The 17,985-nt window shown below is 45.2% G+C and overlaps 1 protein-coding gene across 1 annotated transcript in view; it reads right to left on the bottom strand.

Moving 5' to 3' along the window:
* Positions 1-334: 334 nt before the first annotated feature.
* The window catches only part of TRPV1 (transient receptor potential cation channel subfamily V member 1), a 33,524-nt gene continuing 15,873 nt past the window's right edge, over positions 335-17,985 (bottom strand). The window contains exons 9-16 of the mRNA XM_087924709.1: positions 17,901-17,971; positions 16,590-16,755; positions 15,175-15,241; positions 10,396-10,712; positions 7,297-7,424; positions 3,841-3,959; positions 3,053-3,182; positions 335-730 (exon numbers count right to left, since the gene is read on the bottom strand). Coding sequence (XP_087780835.1) covers positions 718-730; positions 3,053-3,182; positions 3,841-3,959; positions 7,297-7,424; positions 10,396-10,712; positions 15,175-15,241; positions 16,590-16,755; positions 17,901-17,971 — 1,011 coding nt within the window. The 3' untranslated portion in view covers positions 335-717. The remainder of the gene's footprint in view (positions 731-3,052; positions 3,183-3,840; positions 3,960-7,296; positions 7,425-10,395; positions 10,713-15,174; positions 15,242-16,589; positions 16,756-17,900; positions 17,972-17,985) is intronic.

Raw genomic sequence — 17,985 nt, 5'->3', positions numbered from 1 at the left:
TTTATAAAGCGGTATTAACACTTCCCGTGATCTTGATTCTATCCCTCTGTTAATGCAGCCTAGGATTGTGTTGCCTCTTTTGGCAGCTGCAGGACACGGCTGGCTCATATTTAAGTGGTAATCCACCAGGACGCCTAAATCCCTCTCCCAGTTGCTATAGTGAAGATATTGTCTCTTTTCTCTGACTTACACTGTAGGATTTACCGCTGAGTAAAGCCCTAGCAAAGTCCGTTTGGGACAAAGGGGCTGAGGACTACAATGTAAGCATACGATGATATTTTTTTAGTAAGCGTTTCAGTCATTATTACATTGAACATTACAACGATTGACAACTGAAATGATGTTTTTCAGACTGCTTGTCGATGGCTTCATGCAGGCGTTCCCAACCTTGGCAATGTGTGTGGGTTTCAATTCCCAGAATTCCCCAGCCAGCCAGGGAATTCTGGGAGTTGAAGTTCACACATCTTAAAGTTTCTCAGGTTGGGAACTTAATGCAACTTGCAAATGTCCTTCCGTGACTTTGAAAAATACTGAAACGAATAACACAAACAGAGAGGTGTGACAAGGCTAAGATGGCGGGAGATAAATAATCGAGGCTTTTGATATGGATGAGATCTGATGATCTGATGCTCCCGGAAGAAGAGAACGACCTCTGGCGCACACACATTGCATCACGATGCGTCGAAGAAGCACAAGTCACGTCTTCCATCCCAATGATTACAAGACAGGGCTGCAAGTAAACAAGGAGAAATAAAGTCGTTTAAAGACAGTTCAAACTTACGACAGACTCAGGAAAATGGACTTATGGCCCATCCTTGGAGTTATGACCATTACACACCACCCCTATGATCACATGATCACCATTTGGGGTCTTAGCAACCGGCTCTGAATAATGACGGTTGTGGCGTCTTGAAGTCACCTGATTGTAACTGGCAACCTTCCCAGCCAGTTTCCAACCAACGAAGTCAATTGGGGAAGGTGGATTTCCTTAACGACTCTGTGATTCACTTAATGTCTGCATGATTCACTTAACAACCATGGTAGAAATGGTTCTAAAATCAGGTCCTGTCATGGGATGAGTCACTTAAAAACCATATCTCTTAGCAGCCGAAATCCAAGGCCCAATTGCAGTTGTAAGTGGAGGAGCACCATAATCAGATTTGTGCCGTAGAGTCATAGAACAGAAAGTTGAGAAGGGATCTTAGAGATCAACTAGTCCAACCCCTGCCCAGTTAGGAACCCAGTATTACTGCCTCCCTAACTGATGGCTAGCCAATCTGCGTTTAAACTTCTTAAGATATTTAAATTTAGCAGCTAAAACAGTGAAGTTGTGCAGTGAGCCTGAACATACATTTACGGTTGATTGTTTGGAGAGTGCTGGTTCCTGCGTGAGGCAATCTGTGCTGTGATTGGTTGCTGTGGCTGTGGAGGGGGAGTTTCCCTTTTTCCCCACCTTTTTCTTCTCTGTGCCCTGTTTGCTCTGTGATTTACCTCAGGATGCTCCTGCGGTGTCGATTTACCTCAGGATGCCCTTGCTCTGTTGATTTACCTCAGGGTACTCCTGCTCTGTTCATTTACCTCAGGGTACTCCTGCTCTGTTGATTTACCTCAGGATGCTCCTGCGGTGTCGATTTACCTCAGGATGCTCCTGCGGTGTCGATTTACCTCAGGATGCTCCTGCTCTGTTCATTTACCTCAGGGTACTCCTGCTCTGTTGATTTACCTCAGGATGCTCCTGCAGTGTCGATTTACCTCAGGATGCTCCTGCTCTGTTCATTTACCTCAGGGTACTCCTGCTCTGTTGATTTACCTCAGGATGCTCCTGCTCTGTTCATTTACCTCAGGGTACTCCTGCTCTGTTGATTTACCTCAGGATGCTCCTGTGGTGTCGATTTACCTCAGGATGCCCCAGCTTGCCTGACTATTTAATTTGCTGTGTATATTAATGTAAAATATATTTATTTATATAAAACTACAAGTTCATGATAGTGTCTCTGACTCCATTTGGACACCAGCTGCACAATACCCTGACAAAACATCTCCTGCCAAGGATAGCCCTCCATCTTTCAATAATGTCTGTTACAAAATTTGTCTGGAATGGAATAGGGCAGGGGTGTCCAACCTGGGCACCTTTAAAGACCTGTGGAGTTCAATTCCCAGGGGAGTTGAAGTCCACAAATCTTAAAGTTGCCCAAGCTGGACATCCCTTCTATGAGGTCTACTGAACTGATCAGGGGGTTAGACTAGAAGACCTCCAAGGTCCCTTCCAACCCTAGTATTCTGTGTTCTAGTTAAACAAATTTAAAATATCTTTTTCCTCTCTTCTCTCCAACCAATATTAAATCATTACATTAAATCATAAGCTGCCCAAAATCGTTGGATACAAGATGGGTGGAAAATAAATTTCATTTTATTTATTTAAATAAATAAATAAATAAATAAATAAATAAACGATCGACAAAACAAAATAAAAACAGGGCTTCAAACAGATTATCAGGGCTGTCTTGACTTTTTTGATCACTCCCTCAGATTGTTTGTGAGAATTTTGTTCTAGTTTAGGGGACCTTCCTCTCCTCACCCTTCAAGGGGATATAAATACAGGCAGTCCTCGACTTACAACAGTTTGTTTAGTGACTGTTCGAAGGTGTAACAGCACTAAAAAAAGCGACTTACAACTGTTTTTCACAACCTTTCCAACATCCCCATGATCATGTGATCAAAATTCAGACGCTTGGCAACTGGTTCATACTTATGACGGTTGCAGTGTCCCTGGGGGGGTCATGTGATCCTCTTTTGTGACCTTCTGACAAGCAAAGGCAATGGGGAATCCAGATTCACTTAACAACCATGTGACTAACTTAACAAATGCAATGATTCACTTAGCAACCGCAGTAAGAAAGATCATAAAATGGAGCAAGACTCAGATAACTACTGTCTTGCTTAGCAACAGAAATTTTGGGCTCCACTGAGGTCATAAGTCGAGGACTGTCTGTAATAACTCAATCCACAAAAGAGAGACAGGCAAGGAACCAAATATCAAAATTAGACCAACTTGGGCAGGGACTTTTTCCGGATGTCGTGCTCCTCGGTATCAGCTTCATCCTCCGAAATCGGTTTGAGGGATCCCTCTCGTTTCCCGTCTCTTCGAATCGGCACCAAGGTCTTCCAGTTTTTCCCCGAAACTGACACAATAGTTAAGATTTAATGTTAGGTCACTTGCTTGATCCTTTGATCCCAAGCCTGTTTCCCTAGCAAGAGTCAGCAAGATTCATCAACCATTGTTTCTTTGGGGTTCGCCAGGAAATTAACCCCCAGGAAAGATCCCAATTTTTGTAGATGTTGGTCAACTCTACAAATCCAATTTTTATAGACGTTAATCAACCCTAAAGGAGAGATCACAATTTTTGTAGATGTTGGTCAACTCTACAGGGAAAAATCCAATTTTTATAGATGTTAATCAACCCTCAAGGAAAGATCCCAATTTTTGTAGATGTTGGTCAACTCTACAAGGAAAAATCCAATTTTTATAGATGTTAATCAACCCTAAAGGAGAGATCACAATTTTTGTAGACGTTGGTCAACCCTACAAGGAGAGATCCCAATTTTTGTAGAGGTTGGTCAACTCAACAAGGAGAGATTCCAATTTTTGTAGACATTGAACAACCCTACATGGAGATACCGCAATTTTTGTAGACGTTGGTCAACCCAGAGGACTACCTATATATTTCAGTCCCTACCTGTACTTATGTACTTCAGCCCTCCGCCACCACTCACACCACAATTGTCCCTTTTGGCTGACAGAATGACAATGAGGACTAGTCCCTTTAGCAGCCTCCTCACCTCGGCCGGATTTGAAAGAAAAACTGAGGTTGCGTTTCAGCTCTTCCGTGTTACCTCCGGGGTCTTCGTTGATGATGCTGAGGTTGGTATTCCATGTGGACCAATTCACCTCATCCACCCTGCTCAGGTGTGTTCAAAACAGGAAGGGAAACATTACAATTTTAATTTGATTTCACAAGCCAGAAAATATCTCTCAATTCTAAGGCCGCGTGAACAGAATCTTGCAAGTCTGAAAGTACGAAACAGCCGCTATCTCTTTTATAGTCTGAACACTTATGAAGGATCCTTTCTGAATTTCTTTTTCTGTCTCTTATGCATTTGTAGGTTCTGCTGTCTCTTATCTGTCTCATTCTCTGGGAATAGAATAGAATGGACTGCAATAGAGTAGAGTAGAGTAGAGTAGAGTAGAGTAGAGTAGAGTAGAGTAGAGTAGAACAGTGGTCTTCAACGAGTGGGCCAGGGACCACTGGTGGTCCGCGAGAACATTTTGGTGGTCCGCAGAAGAACGTCACCCCCCCAAAGCAATTAATCCAGGCTGCGCGGGAACACAAGGTTGCGCCGCCCACATGGCCCACAGGAACACAAGGCTTGCGTTGCTTGCATTGCGAACAACACAAGGTAGTGAGGGGAGGGGGGAAATGGCGGAGAGGGGGACTTGCCCCACTCACCCCACGCACCTGGCCTGGCCACCGGGCTGCTTCTTTCCACTTCTTTCTTCTTCTGCTTTCGGCTGCACGCAAGGAAAGCAGCAAAAGTCTTTCTTTCTTAGAATGTAGGATACAATAGAACAGAACGGAATAACAGAGTTGGAAGGACCTTGGAGGCTTTTTAGTCCAACCCCCTGCTTAGACAGAAAACCCTACACCTGTGATGGCGAACCTATGGCACGTGTGCCATAGGTGGCACGCAGATCCATTTGTGCCGGCACGCGAGCTGCAGGCAAACTTACCTCACTGCACATGTGTGCACCTCACAGCTGATTTTGGGCCAGTTTGAGGCCTTTTTCAGCCTCCCAAAGGCTTGAGGAAGGCTTCTGCAGGCTTTGTAGGCCAAAAACTAGCCCCGTTTCCTCACTTCCTGTTTTTTCCGAAAATACCAGAAGTGACAAAATGGGCCTAGTTTTCGGCCTGCAAAGCCTGCAGAAGCCTTCCTCAAGCCTCTGGAAGGTCGAAAAAGGCCTCAAACTGCCCAAAAATCAGCTGTGATGTGCAGTGCAGGTAAGGGGATGGCGGAGGTGGGTGGGTGGATATGCGCATGCGTGCACAGGGGGCATGGGGGGACCCGCATTGCCTCCTGGGTGCCGGCACACCAGCATGACCGTGCAAGTGCACACACAATTTTTGGCATAGGAGTTCAAAAAGATTAGCTACCACTGCCCTACACCATTTCAGACAAATGGTTTTCAAATCTCTTCTTAAAATTTTCCAATTCTCTTATCAGATAGTTTTTTTCTTGGTACCCCAAGATCATTCTCACACACCATTAAATTATAGACACTCCTCAACTTACAACCATTCATTTAGTGACTGTTTGAAGATACAATGGCACTGAAAAAAAGTGACTTGTGACCAGTTTTCTCACTTACAACTTTCATAGCATCCCCATGGTCACAAGATCAAAATTCGGACACTTGGCAAGTTGGCATGTATTTATGACAGTTGCAAAGTCTTGGGGGTCAAGCGATCCCCTTTTGCGACTTTCTGACAAGCAAAGTGTCATGCCCTTGTTGGAGTCTGACTCTGAGGGGGAAATTGAGCAGCTGACAGCGAGGGGGAATGTGGATCTGGTGGCTGTGGAAGAAACTGAGGAAGGAACACAGTCTGGCTGGGCATTCAGAGGGCCATCCCCTCTCCATCCTAGGGATGGAGGCAGGGAAGAACAGAGAAGGGAGAAACATGGCTTACTACAGAGGAAAAGGCCCTGATCCCCTTCATAGGCTGCAACTGGGAAGACTGTTTAAAAGGGCAAACTGCGCATGGCAGAATTTCTGGAAGCAAAGCATGCATTATCTTTGTCGAGGCTTATCTGGGTTTTGGCGTGCTCCCAACTATGGGTGCTACGTTATCTTTTGGAAGTCTGCAATTTATCATCCTGGCCTGTCGTGTTAATTACTTCAGTGTGGTTTGTGTTGGGTTTTTTTAATTTCTAATTATCTTTACTTTGGGTTCAAACTGCTTTTCTTCCCTTCGTAGACTGATTTTTGGAAGAGTTTGATCTCCAGCCGAGGATAACTGGACCTTGGGGGCCAAGTTGGAGGCATTAAGGGGAATTTATTCTACTTTGGTGACTTTGTTATTTTTGTGCCACGCCCCGGGTCATCACACAAAGTCAACGGGGAAGTCAGATTCACTTAACAACTGTGTTATTCACGTAACAACTGCACTGATTCACATAACAACCATGGCCAGGAAGATTATAACATGGGGCAAAATTCACTTTCTTAATCCATGGAATTTGGGGATCAGTTGTGGTCATAAGTCAAGGACTGCCTCTACATAGCGTAGGGGAAAGACCTTACGAGACTGGGCAAACAGATACCGCCATGAGACTGATTAGATAACAGACAGTACAGCCCTCAGTTGCCCAATGGGCAGAGAAGGAAACCCTCCCTACTTGGCAATAAAGTAGAATTAGCTTTGGGAGCATGATGGCTCATCGTTTAAAGACACTGAGCTTGTCAGCTGAAAAGATGATAGTTGAGGTTCGAGACCCGAGTGCTGCGCGATGGGGTGAGCTCCCGTTCCTTGCTCCAGCTCCTGCCATTTTGGCAGTTCCCAAGCATGCAAATGTAAGTGTCAACTCATAAAATATTTCCATAGTCTTTTTAGAGCGACCAACAGAAAGGGAGCGGGGAGCAGTGGAGCAACTTGCAAAATGGAAAGTGCATTCCATAAATGTTTTCAAAGATAGTAACCAGGTGACTGAAGTTTCTGCCGCGCAGATATCTAACTGAAAAACATGACTGATGACTCTGGGCTATGGATGTGTCTCATTGGAGAATTAGCTTATCGGTCATATTTCCAGTCCAGTCTACCTCATAAGGTTGAGAACCTTCGATAGCCATGCAAGATGTCCAGGGTTTTAATAGTGCAGTTGTGGCACCAGTTCGAAGGAGGCCCACCTCCCCAAAATTAGACCTACAATTCAGTGGTGGTATTCAGCCAGTTCTGACCGGTTCTAGAGAACCCATAGAGGAAATTTTGGGTAGTTCGGAGAACCAGCAAATATCCCCTCTGACTGGCCCCGCCCCCATCTCTTCTCCGCCTCCCGAGTCCCAGATGATTGGCTGGGTCTTCTTTGGTTGCCCTGCATAGGAGAACGGAGCTGGAAAGCAGGTTATCCTTCCCCTGCCACGCTCACCAAGCCACACCCACCAAGCCACACCACACCCACCGAGCCATGCCCAGAGAACCATTAGTAAAAAAATTTTTTGAATCCCACCACTGCTGCAATTACCGAAAGCACCAGCGATAATCCTCCTTGCCATCCGGGGTGGTCCCCACCAAAACACGCTTCCCGGACCGGAAAGAGTTGACGATGCAGTTCCAGTAGCTGTTCTCGATGTTTAAAATGGTGATGGTTCGCTGTATGCAGAAAGAAGAGATGGGGGAAAAAACCAGCCCTACAGGGTAGACCCGATTTGGAAACCAAATTATAACAGGTTTACTGTTATAATTATAAAATTATACAGGCAGGCCTTGACATATAAGCATCCGTTTAGTGGCCGTTCAAAGCTACAATGGCACAGAAAAAGGGACTTATGACTGGTCCTTCCACTTATGACCGTGGCAGCATCCCCACAATCACAGGATCAAAATTTGGGTGGTTGGCAACCCAGATGGCTTTCATGCCTAAGGCGGGACTAGAGCTCACTATCCCCTGATGATTGGCCCAAAGTCACCCAATTGCTTTTGTGCTTAAGGTGGGACTAGAACTCACTGTCTCCTGGTGATTGGTCCAAAATTACCTAGTCAGCTTCATGCCTAAGGCAGGACTAGAACTTTGGGCCAATCACCAGGAGGTTGTGAGTTCTAGTCCTGCCTTAAGCATAAAAGCAGCTGGGTGACTTTGGGCAAATCACCAGAAATCGGTGAGTTCTAGTCCCGCCTTACACAGGGAAGCTGTCCAAGGTGACTCTGGGCCAATCCGTCTCTCTCCTCGGAACCCACCTCTCAGGGTTGTTGTGGGAAAATAAGGGGAAGGTCAAGAATTAGTTACGATTGCTGGCTTGAGTTGCTGTATTTATAAAAATAATAAAGACAAACCCTAACTAGATAGATAGATAGATAGATAGATAGATAGATAGATAGATAGATAGATAGATAGATAGATAAATAGGTAGGTAGGTAGGTAGGTAGGTAGGTGGATAGATAGATAGATAGATAGATAGATAGATAGATAGATAGATAGATAGATCAATAGATACATAGATAGATAGGTAGGTAGGTAGGTAGATCGATCGATCGATAGATAGATAGATACATAGGTAGGTAGGTAGGTAGGTAGATGGGTAGGTAGGTAGGTAGATAGATAGATAAATAGGTAGGTAGGTAGGTAGGTAGATAGATACATAGATAGGTAGATGGATAGGTAGATGGATAGGTAGATAGATAGGTAGGTAGGTAGGTAGATAGATAGATAGATAGATAGATAGATAGATAGATAGATAGATAGATAGATAGATTGGTAGATAGATACATAGATAGGTAGATGGATAGGTAGATAGATAGGTAGATAGATAGATGGATGGATGGATGGATGGATAGATAGATGGATGGATGGATGGATGGATGGATGGATGGATAGGTAGGTAGGTAGATAGATAGATAGATAGATAGGTAGGTAGGTAGGTAGGTAGATAGGTAGGTAGATAGATAGGTAGGTAGGTAGGTAGGTAGAGCCAAATTGGAATCCTTATTCATCACTACCACATAACTTGAGAAAGTGGGAGGGGGGTGATTTTAATTGAGTAGCTTTTAGTAGACAAAATAGAATTCTTTTGTTAGTTCAAGGTCAAAGAGGGTGGCGCAGGAACTTACTTTGGGATTGGTTCATGTGATGTGATGACGAGAGAAAAGGAGATGGTTTTAGTTTGGGACATTGTGGGAAGTCCGGGAAACTTTTAGTTTCGAAATAATGTCAGAGTTCCAGGGAAGCTCCATTCCAATCAGCAACTCCGAGACAAGCATCATCTCAAAAGTACCTTTATTAGAACAGCACCTGGCACATCTTGTAGAATTTCTAAACTAAAAGTTTCCCGGACTTCTCACAATGTTCCAAAATACAAACCATCCCCTTTTTTCTCATAGTCACATCCCATGAACCAAGCCCAAAGTATGTTCCTTTTTTTTCCTGCGCCTTTAAGTGATACTCTTTGACTAACAAAAGAATTCTGTTTTGTCCACTAAGACCTACTCAATTAAAATCACCCCCCTCCCACTTTCTCAAGCTATGTGGCAGCGATGAATAAGGACTCCAAAGCTGACAGATAGATAGAAAGAGATAGAGATAGATATATAAATACACAAATAAATATGGCATTCAGCTTTGTTCGGGTATTTTCCCACGTCATTGTAGTTGTGCTTTTAAAGTTGTAGCAACGTTTCGGCAGAATCTCATCTGCCATCATCAGGCTTCTGTATAGTGTCCGTCTGTGAGTCAGAAGCCTATACAGAAGCCTGATGATGGCAGATGAGATTCTGCAAACGTTGCTACAACTTTAAAAGCACAACTGGCAATGACTGGAAAATACCACAACACTGAATACCAGCGAAAACTTAAGAATATATATATATATATATATATATATATATATATATATATATATATATATATATATATTTGTGGATCTTTGGTTGTTCGGGTTTTCTCCCAGCGAAGATTCGAAGTATCTAGGCAACGTTTCGATGAAGTCTCATTCATCATCTTCAGGCTTCTGTCTTGGCTCTTGCTTCTCAGACTGATGTGGCAGAGCCGAAGACAAGCCTGAAGATGATGAATGAGACTTCATCAGCGTACTAGATACTCAGTCTTCTGTGAAGCTCAACAATAAGATTCACATACAAATACCACGAGAACCTCAGAAAATATATATGTATGTATGTATGTATGTATGTATGTATGTATGTATGTATGGTATTCAGCTTTGTTCGGGTATTTTCCCACATCATTATAGTTGTGTTTTTCAAGTTGTAGCAACGTTTCGGCAGAATCTCATCTGCCATCATCAGGCTTCTGCCGAAACGTTGCTACAACTTTAAAAGCACAACTACAATGACGTAGGAAAATACCTGAACAAAGCTGAATGCCATACATGTAAGTACCCGCGAAAACTTAAGAAAACACACAAATAAATAATTTCCTCATCCTTTCCGGAAATCCCCAGAGTCGGGAAATATGCGCACGCTTATGTCCAAACCAAGACGCAACAACACCCTTGAGCCTTCCTCCACCTACCTCAAAAACCTTTGTGTGACCCGCAACCGTGCCTCCTCCCCGAAATCCTGGAACCGAAACCCTGGTGGGGGGGAATTGGGGATGGCGGAGACAACACACCTGCAGCTTCCAGATACTTTTGCTCTCCTGCGCGATCTTGTTGACGGTTTCTCCCATGAGGGCAATCAGCATGTTCAGGAGAAGGATGTACGTAAGGACCACGTAGACGAGCAAGAGGATGATGAAGACGGACTTGAAGCGGTAGTTCTCGGTAAATTCCAGGTCGCCCATCCCAATAGTGAACTTGAAGAGCTCCAGGCAGGTGGTGTAGAGGTTGTTGTAGGATGGGCGGGGCTTCATGGGACACGGGCAGGCCTGCTGCTGATGAGGGGTCTCCACACGCCCCTCGTTGTCTTCCTCGATAAGGGTCACCACCGCTGTCACGAAGGGGAACGTGTCGTGGAGGCAGGAAAGAGGGCGAAAGGCGTGCGGGTGAGCATTAGAAGGAGCCTCGGAGATCATCTAGAGCAGCGGTCACCAACTGGCGGTCCATGGACCACTGGAGGTCCATGAGAAAATTGTGGGGTTCCCCTCACAAATACGTGCTAGTCATTTCTGGCTCTAGGGGGCGGTGCTCATCTCCGTTACAAAGCCGAAGAGCCAGCGCTGTCTGAAGACGTCTCCGTGGTCATGTGGCCGGCATGATTAAATCCCTTCGAAGGCGCATGGAACGCTGTTCCTTTCCCACCAAAGGGGTCCCTATTTTTCTACTTGCATTTTTTTACATGCTTTAGAACTGCTAGGTTGGCAGAAGCTGGGACAAATAACGGGAGCTCGCTCCATTATGCGGCGTTAGGGATTCGAAACGCCTGAACTGCCAACCTTTCTAATCGACAAATTCAGCATTTTAGCCCCTGAGCCGCCACGTCCCTTGCATTTTTTAGATTTCACTAAATACTATTTAGCTTTTTAAAAAATTCATATTAGTGGTCCGCGGGATTTAAAATTATGAATTATGGGGTCCCTGGGATCTGAAAGGTCGGGGACCCCGGATCTAGACCAACCCCCTGCCTTCGCTTAGTGGCTGAAAGTAATCCTCCACATACGACCGCCACGGAGCACAAAACCCCTGCTGGTAAGTAAGAGAGCTGTTAAGGGAACTTGGTTCCATTGTATGACCTTTTTTTGCCACCATTGTTAAGTGAATCACCCTGCAGTTAGTAACTGGGTGTTAAGTGAATCTGGCTTCCCCGTTGACTTTGCAAAGGTCACAAAAGGAGATTTCGTGACCCCGGGACACAGCAACGATCATAAATACGAGTCAGTTGCCAAGCACCTGAATTTTGATCATGTGATTGTGGGGACGCTGCAAAGGTCATAACTGTCAACTCGTAAAGCATTCCTGTGCCTGTTATAGTTGCCATAAACAAGGGGAGGTGAGGAGGAAATCTGAAGGAGCGGGGCGGCCGTTTAAAACCAGATCTATATTCCACCTGTCATGCCCCTGTTGGAATCTGATTCCGAGGGGGAGGTCGAACAGCCGACAGGGAGTGGGAATGTGGCGCCGGTGGCTGGGGAGGAAACTGGGGAAGGGCACAGTCCGGCTGGCCATTCAGAGGAAGACCCAGACCCACCCCCTCTTCATCCTAGGGCATGCAGGGTGGAATGGAGAAGGGAGCAACATGTGTTATGGGGAAGGAAAGGGCCCTGATCCCCTTCATGGGGCTGCAGCTGGGAAGACTGTTTAAAAGGGCAAACTGCGCATGGCAAAGTTGCTGAAAGAATGTGAGTGTGAATTATTATGATTTATCAAGTCTTATCTGAGTTCTGGTGTCCTCCCAACTGTGTGTGTTTCGTTATCTTTTGGAAGTCTACAATTCCTTATCCTGCCCTGTCTCGTTAATTGCTGCAGCGTGGTTTGTGTCGGTTTTTATTTATAATTTAGATGTACTTTGGGTTTGGACTGAATTTCTTCCCTTTAAAAACTGTTCTTGGGAGAGTTTTTCTTCCAGCCGATAACTGGACATTGGGGGCCAAGTTGGAGGAATTAAAGGGACTTTACCTACTTTTGTGACTTCGTTGCTTTTGTGCCACACCCCTTTGGGTCATCACAATACCGTTATTGTTATGACTCCCCTTCAAAATTCAAACGAACAAAACAGAAAGCAGCCGTTTCACAATTAAATCAAACGGAAAGAAGTCTTACAAGATAACGGCTGGCAGAAACCACAGCATAAATCTTTACTCTGTCCGGCAAACCAGTCCTGGCAATAAATCTTCAGTCTCAGAGCTTCTTGCTGTAACGTCCTCACTCAAATAGTCACTTTGTTCCTGGCAAAATGTACCAGCCCAGCCGTGTCCTTTTATACTCATTGAGGCAACATGCTAATTTACTGACTTGCTCTTCTCATTCGCTCCAGCTGATTTTGCCTTCTCAACCGTCTTCTATTTTTTACATTTAACCACAAATTTTCCAAGTTCTCATCTCCACTAGAAGACTCTCTCAAAACTTCCCTGTCAGCCATTCCCGGCTGTTGATCAGATAAGGAACCAGAGGAGGTCAAAGGTCCTGACAATTCTAATACATCAGGTCTGTCGTCCTTTGTCACGTCCATCTCCTCATCCTGCTTATCAGTCCAATCAGTAAGCCAGGCCGGCTCATATTTTTCTGCGATGACCTCCTCACTTGAACTCATATCAATCACAGGAGCTGAATCCAAGCCCGGAGCCACAACACATTATCATTTAAAAAATTGTAGCTAAGCTACTATCTTCTGTCCGGGAAAATCCTTAGTTGGAGAATGTGATTGATGACACCCAGCCTGTGAATGTGCTTAATTGGAGAATCTGATTTATGACACTCCCAGGGGGGGAGGGGGGAAACAGGATCACTGGTGACTGTAAATTATGTATGCCAGAGTTGGCTTTGTACAGGTTAATGCCAGACATGTAAATCTTTTGGTTTCTTTTGAAGTTTGGCTCGAGACTCATGATTTAATTAGGGCAATCATGGTGAATCCTGACAGTAACTATGAAAAACAGTTATAAGTCCTTTTTTACAGTGCCGTTCTAACTTTCGAATAGTCACTAAATGAGTGGTTATAAGTTGAAGACTACCTATATTTAAATTTCCTTGAAGTCTGTTGAGGTAATTCCCCATTAGGAGAATGAGCGCATACAGGGAGATGTATTTAAGAGTAGTGTTTGAATAATACACATACACAGCACACAGATACACTGTACAGTAAATGTAGGTTTTTACTTCCAGAAACGTTAAGCAAAGTCCAAACAAGCAATCCAAAATCATTCACAAGTAAAATCAGTCAGTTTTTCAATCCAGGCATAATCCAAATATCAAAGTCCGGTGTCAAAAAACAGTTCAGTAACAGACTTACATTAAATCCAGAAATATCAGTCAATTAGGAAAAATGGAGGAATGGCAATACTTTCCAACAGAAGGAAACAGAGATACTCAGACACACTCTCTTCTGAGACTAAGACTAAGACAACCCAGGTTTCTGGCTCCATCTTATGGCCGTTTGAGTAACCACACCCAATTGCAGTTTTTAGCATGCTCTTAAAGAGACAGTATTAAAATGTCTATCCTGGTTTATATATTTCTAACCGAAATACCTGTTAGGTGACTTATATTCCTAACAAAGTCCTTCAGTCATGTGACAACAAAATAGGCAGGGAATAAATTTAATAAATGATATTAAAATCCACTCCATGTTATCCTTTTTCCATCGTTCCTTCCCTGGGAAAATTGTGGGTAGGGAAATTCCTCCCCGAATTGGAGGAACAAACTGATGCCATAACCCAGTACAGGTAGGTAGACCTAAACTTACAACAGTTCATTATTGAGCGTTCGAAGTTACAACGGCCCTGAAAAAAGAGATTTCTGACCATTTTTCACACTTACGACCTTTGCAGCATCCCCCCGGTCACGTGATCAAAATTCAGATGCTTGGCAACTGACTCATATTTATGACGGTTGCTGTGTCCCAGGGTAGCATGATCCCCTTTTGTGACCTTCTGACAAGCAAAGTCCATGGGGAAACCAGATTCACTTAACAACCGTGTGACCAACTTAACAATGCCGTAATTCACTTAACAAAGAGACAAGACAAGTCATAAAATGGGGCAAAACCCATTTTAAAAAATTTCTCACTTAGCAACATAAAGAATGGGCTCAGTTGTGATTGTAAGTTGAGGGCTACCTCTATTTCTCAATCTTAGCAACTTGAAGATGGCTCAACTTCAACTCCCAGAATTCCCCAGCCAGCTGGTTTTAAGATGGCTGATTTCCACTCCCAGAATTCCTCAGCTCACTCTCTTTAAGATGGCTGACTTCCCCTCCCAGAATTCCCTTGCCAGATGGTTTTAAGATGGCTGACTTCCACTCCCAGAATTCCTCAGCTGACTCTCTTTAAGATGGCTGACTTCTACTCCCAGAATTCCCTAGCCAGGTGTTTTTAAGATGGCTGACTTCCCCTCCCAGAATTCCCTTGCCAGATGGTTTTAAGTTGGCTGACTTCCACTCCCAAAATTCCTCAGGTAACCCTCTTTAAGATGGCTGACTTCCCCTCCCAGAATTCCCCAGCCAGGTGTTTTTAAGATGGCTGACTTCCCCTCCCAGAATTCCCTTGCCAGATGGTTTTAAGATAGCTGACTTCCACTCCCAGAATTCCCCAGCCAACTGGTTTTAAGATGGGTGAACTTCCACTCCCAGAATATCCTAGCCAGCATGGAATTCTGGGAGTTGAAGACCACCCACCTTCAAATTGCCAAAATTAAGGAACACTGCCATAACCAATACACCGCACAGCCCTTTGTGTGGCTCTCGCCTCTTCTCCCTTGCTCTCCCCTCCTCCCAGCTTCAGGCTGACCCTTCCTCACCTGTCGAAAATCCCAGGTGGAAGAGCAGGTAAACCATGATAAAACGGCCCAGATCTCGTAGCATCATCTGCAAGGAGAAGAGAAAATGGAAGAGCAGAAAAGGGCAGGAGGGCCCTTCTGGGCCCGTTTTTGCCCTCCTAATCTGAAGCACCTGATCCCATGATCCTCTCTGACCTCCTAATCTGAATTTAATCTGAAGATCTCCTAATCTAAAAAGCTCCTAATCCGAAAACCTCTTAATCTGAAGCACCTAATTCCACGCCTCTTTCTGCCCTCCAAATCAGAAGCTAATCTGAAGACGTCCTAATCTGAAGGGCTCATAATCTGAAGCCCTCCTAATCTGAAGCATCTCATATCGTCCTCCTTTCTGCCTTCTTAATCGGAAGCTGCCCTCCTAATCTAAAACCCTCCTAATCCTATCTTTCACCTGTCCCCCTGCCTAATCCAAAACTGCCCTCCTAATCTGAAGCACCTTATCCTGCCCTGTTTTCTAACCTCCTAATTGGAAGGTAATATAAATTCATCCTAATCTGAAGGCCTTTTCTGCCCTCCTAATCTGAAGTCCTCTTAATATGAAGATGTTCTCCTAATCTGAAGCCTTCCTAATCCCATGCCCCCTTTCTGCCCACCTAATCTGAAGATGCCCTCCTAATCTGAAAACCTCTTAATCCCATGCCCCTTTCTGAAACCCTCCCAATCCCGTACGCTCTTTCTGGCCACCTAATCTGAAGATGCCCTCCTAATCTGAAGATGCCCTCCTAATCCCGTGCCCCTTTCTGCCCTCCTAATCTGAAGATGCCCTCCTAATCCCGTGCCCCTTTCTGCCCTCCTAATCTGAAGATGCCCTCCTAATCTGAAACCCTCTTAATCCCATGCCCCCCTCTGAAACCTTCCTAATCCCGTATGCTCTTTCTGCCCTCCTAATCTGAAGATGCCCTTCTAATCTAAAGCCTTCTTAATCTCATGCCCACTTTCTGCCCACCTAATCTGAAGATGACCTCCTAATCCCGTACGCTCTTTCTGCCCACCTAATCTGAAGATGCCCTCCTAATCTGAAACCCTCTTAATCCCATGCCCCCCTCTGAAACCCTCCTAATCCCGTATGCTCTTTCTGCCCTCCTAATCTGAAGATGCCCTCCTAATCTAAAGCCTTCTTAATCTCATGCCCACTTTCTACCCACCTAATCTGAAGATGCCCTCCTAATCCCGTACGCTCTTTCTGCCCTCCTAATCTGAAGATGCCCTCCTAATCTGAAACCCTCTTAATCCCATGCCCCTTTCTCAAACCCTCCTAATCCCGTACGCTCTTCCTGCCCACCTAATCTGAAGATGCCCCCCTAATCCCGTGCCCCTTTCTGCCCTCCTAATCCGAAGCAGCCACCCCCGCGCAGCCCTTTCCCCCATTCCAGACCAACCTTCTCCAGCATAACGGAATAGATGCCCATCTGCTGAAAGCCCCGTGTGTAATAGATCAGGTTGGACCAGCCTAGCGCCAGGGCAAAGACCATCAGCACCACGTAGACCTCCTGCTTGCTGAAGTAGAGGATGGCCGAGCCCAGCAGGAGGACCGAGTGAAAGAAGCTGGAGGGAGGGAGGGAGAAGAGGAGGAGGAGGAGGATGAGGAGAGGGACAGACGGGCATCAGGCTAATGGGGGGGGAAGGGGAAGGGGGCAACAGCTGGAAACACTGCTCCCACCTCTATTGATCCGAATTTATGGTCTCAGTGGTCATTGATTGCAATTCCCACATTCCCTAGCACTGATGATGCGACCTAGTGGGGTCGTGAAACGTCTGCAAGGGAACCACCCAGCTCAGAGAGGACCTCACAGTTACCCTCCTCCTCCTCCCTCTCCTTTCTCTTCTTCCTCTTCCTCTTCTTTCTCCTCCTCCCTTTCTGCTTCTTTATTTCACAAACCCCACTCCCTCCTAGCACTGATGATGTTATCTAGTTGGGTCGTGAAATGTTTGATGGTTGACTGCAATTCCCATATTCACTAGCACTGATGGTGTGACCTAGTTGGGTCGTGAAACATCTGCAAGGAAACCACCCAGCTCAGAGAGCACCAAGGACCCCTCAGTCCTCCTCCTCCTCCTCCTCCTCCTCCTCCTCCTTTACAAACAGTGCTACAAACTCCTTCTACCACTGATGATATCCAGTTGGGTTATGAAATGTCTGCAAGAACTCAACTCAGCACCAAACACCTCACAGTTCTCCTCTTCCTCCTCTCCTCAAACCCCCCTCTCTTCTAGCACTGATGATGTTACCTAGCTGGGTAATGAAACGTTTGCAAGAAAACAACCAAATTCACATAACACCAAGGATCCCACAATTATCTTCCTCCTCCTCCTCCCTCCTCCTTTCTGTCCCTGATCATGTTATCTAGCTGGTTAATGAAATACCTGCAAGGAAACCTCCAAGCTCAGAGAGCACCAAGGACCTTACTGTTATCTTCCTTCCTCCTCCTCCTCCTCCTCCTCCTCCTCCTCCTCCTCCTCCTCCTCCTCCTCCTCCTCCTCCTCCTCCTCCTCCTCCTCCTCGCCATAACCCCCTCCCTTCTTGGATGAACTTATCCAGCTGGCTCACGAAAACATCTGCAACCCAAACCCCAAAACTCAGAGAGCACCAAGGTCTCCACAGAGCCCAAAGAAAAAAGCTAGCTAAATTAAGAGTTCTCCCCACCTTCTCCCCCTTCCCCAAAAGCAAAGCGTGTCTCTGAGTTACTTACAAGAGCAACTCGCTGTAAGATTCGGTAAATATGGCTTTCAAAGATGGCCGCCTTTTCTGGAAATACTTGATCTGCAAGGAAAAAA

Source organism: Pseudonaja textilis, chromosome 1, assembly GCF_049901715.1.
Source record: "Pseudonaja textilis isolate UNSWEBS1 chromosome 1, rPseTex1.2, whole genome shotgun sequence".
Classification (NCBI taxonomy): Eukaryota; Metazoa; Chordata; class Lepidosauria; order Squamata; family Elapidae; genus Pseudonaja; species Pseudonaja textilis.
Note: the sequence above shows the minus strand (reverse complement) of the source record. Positions and strands in the feature narration are given on the sequence as shown.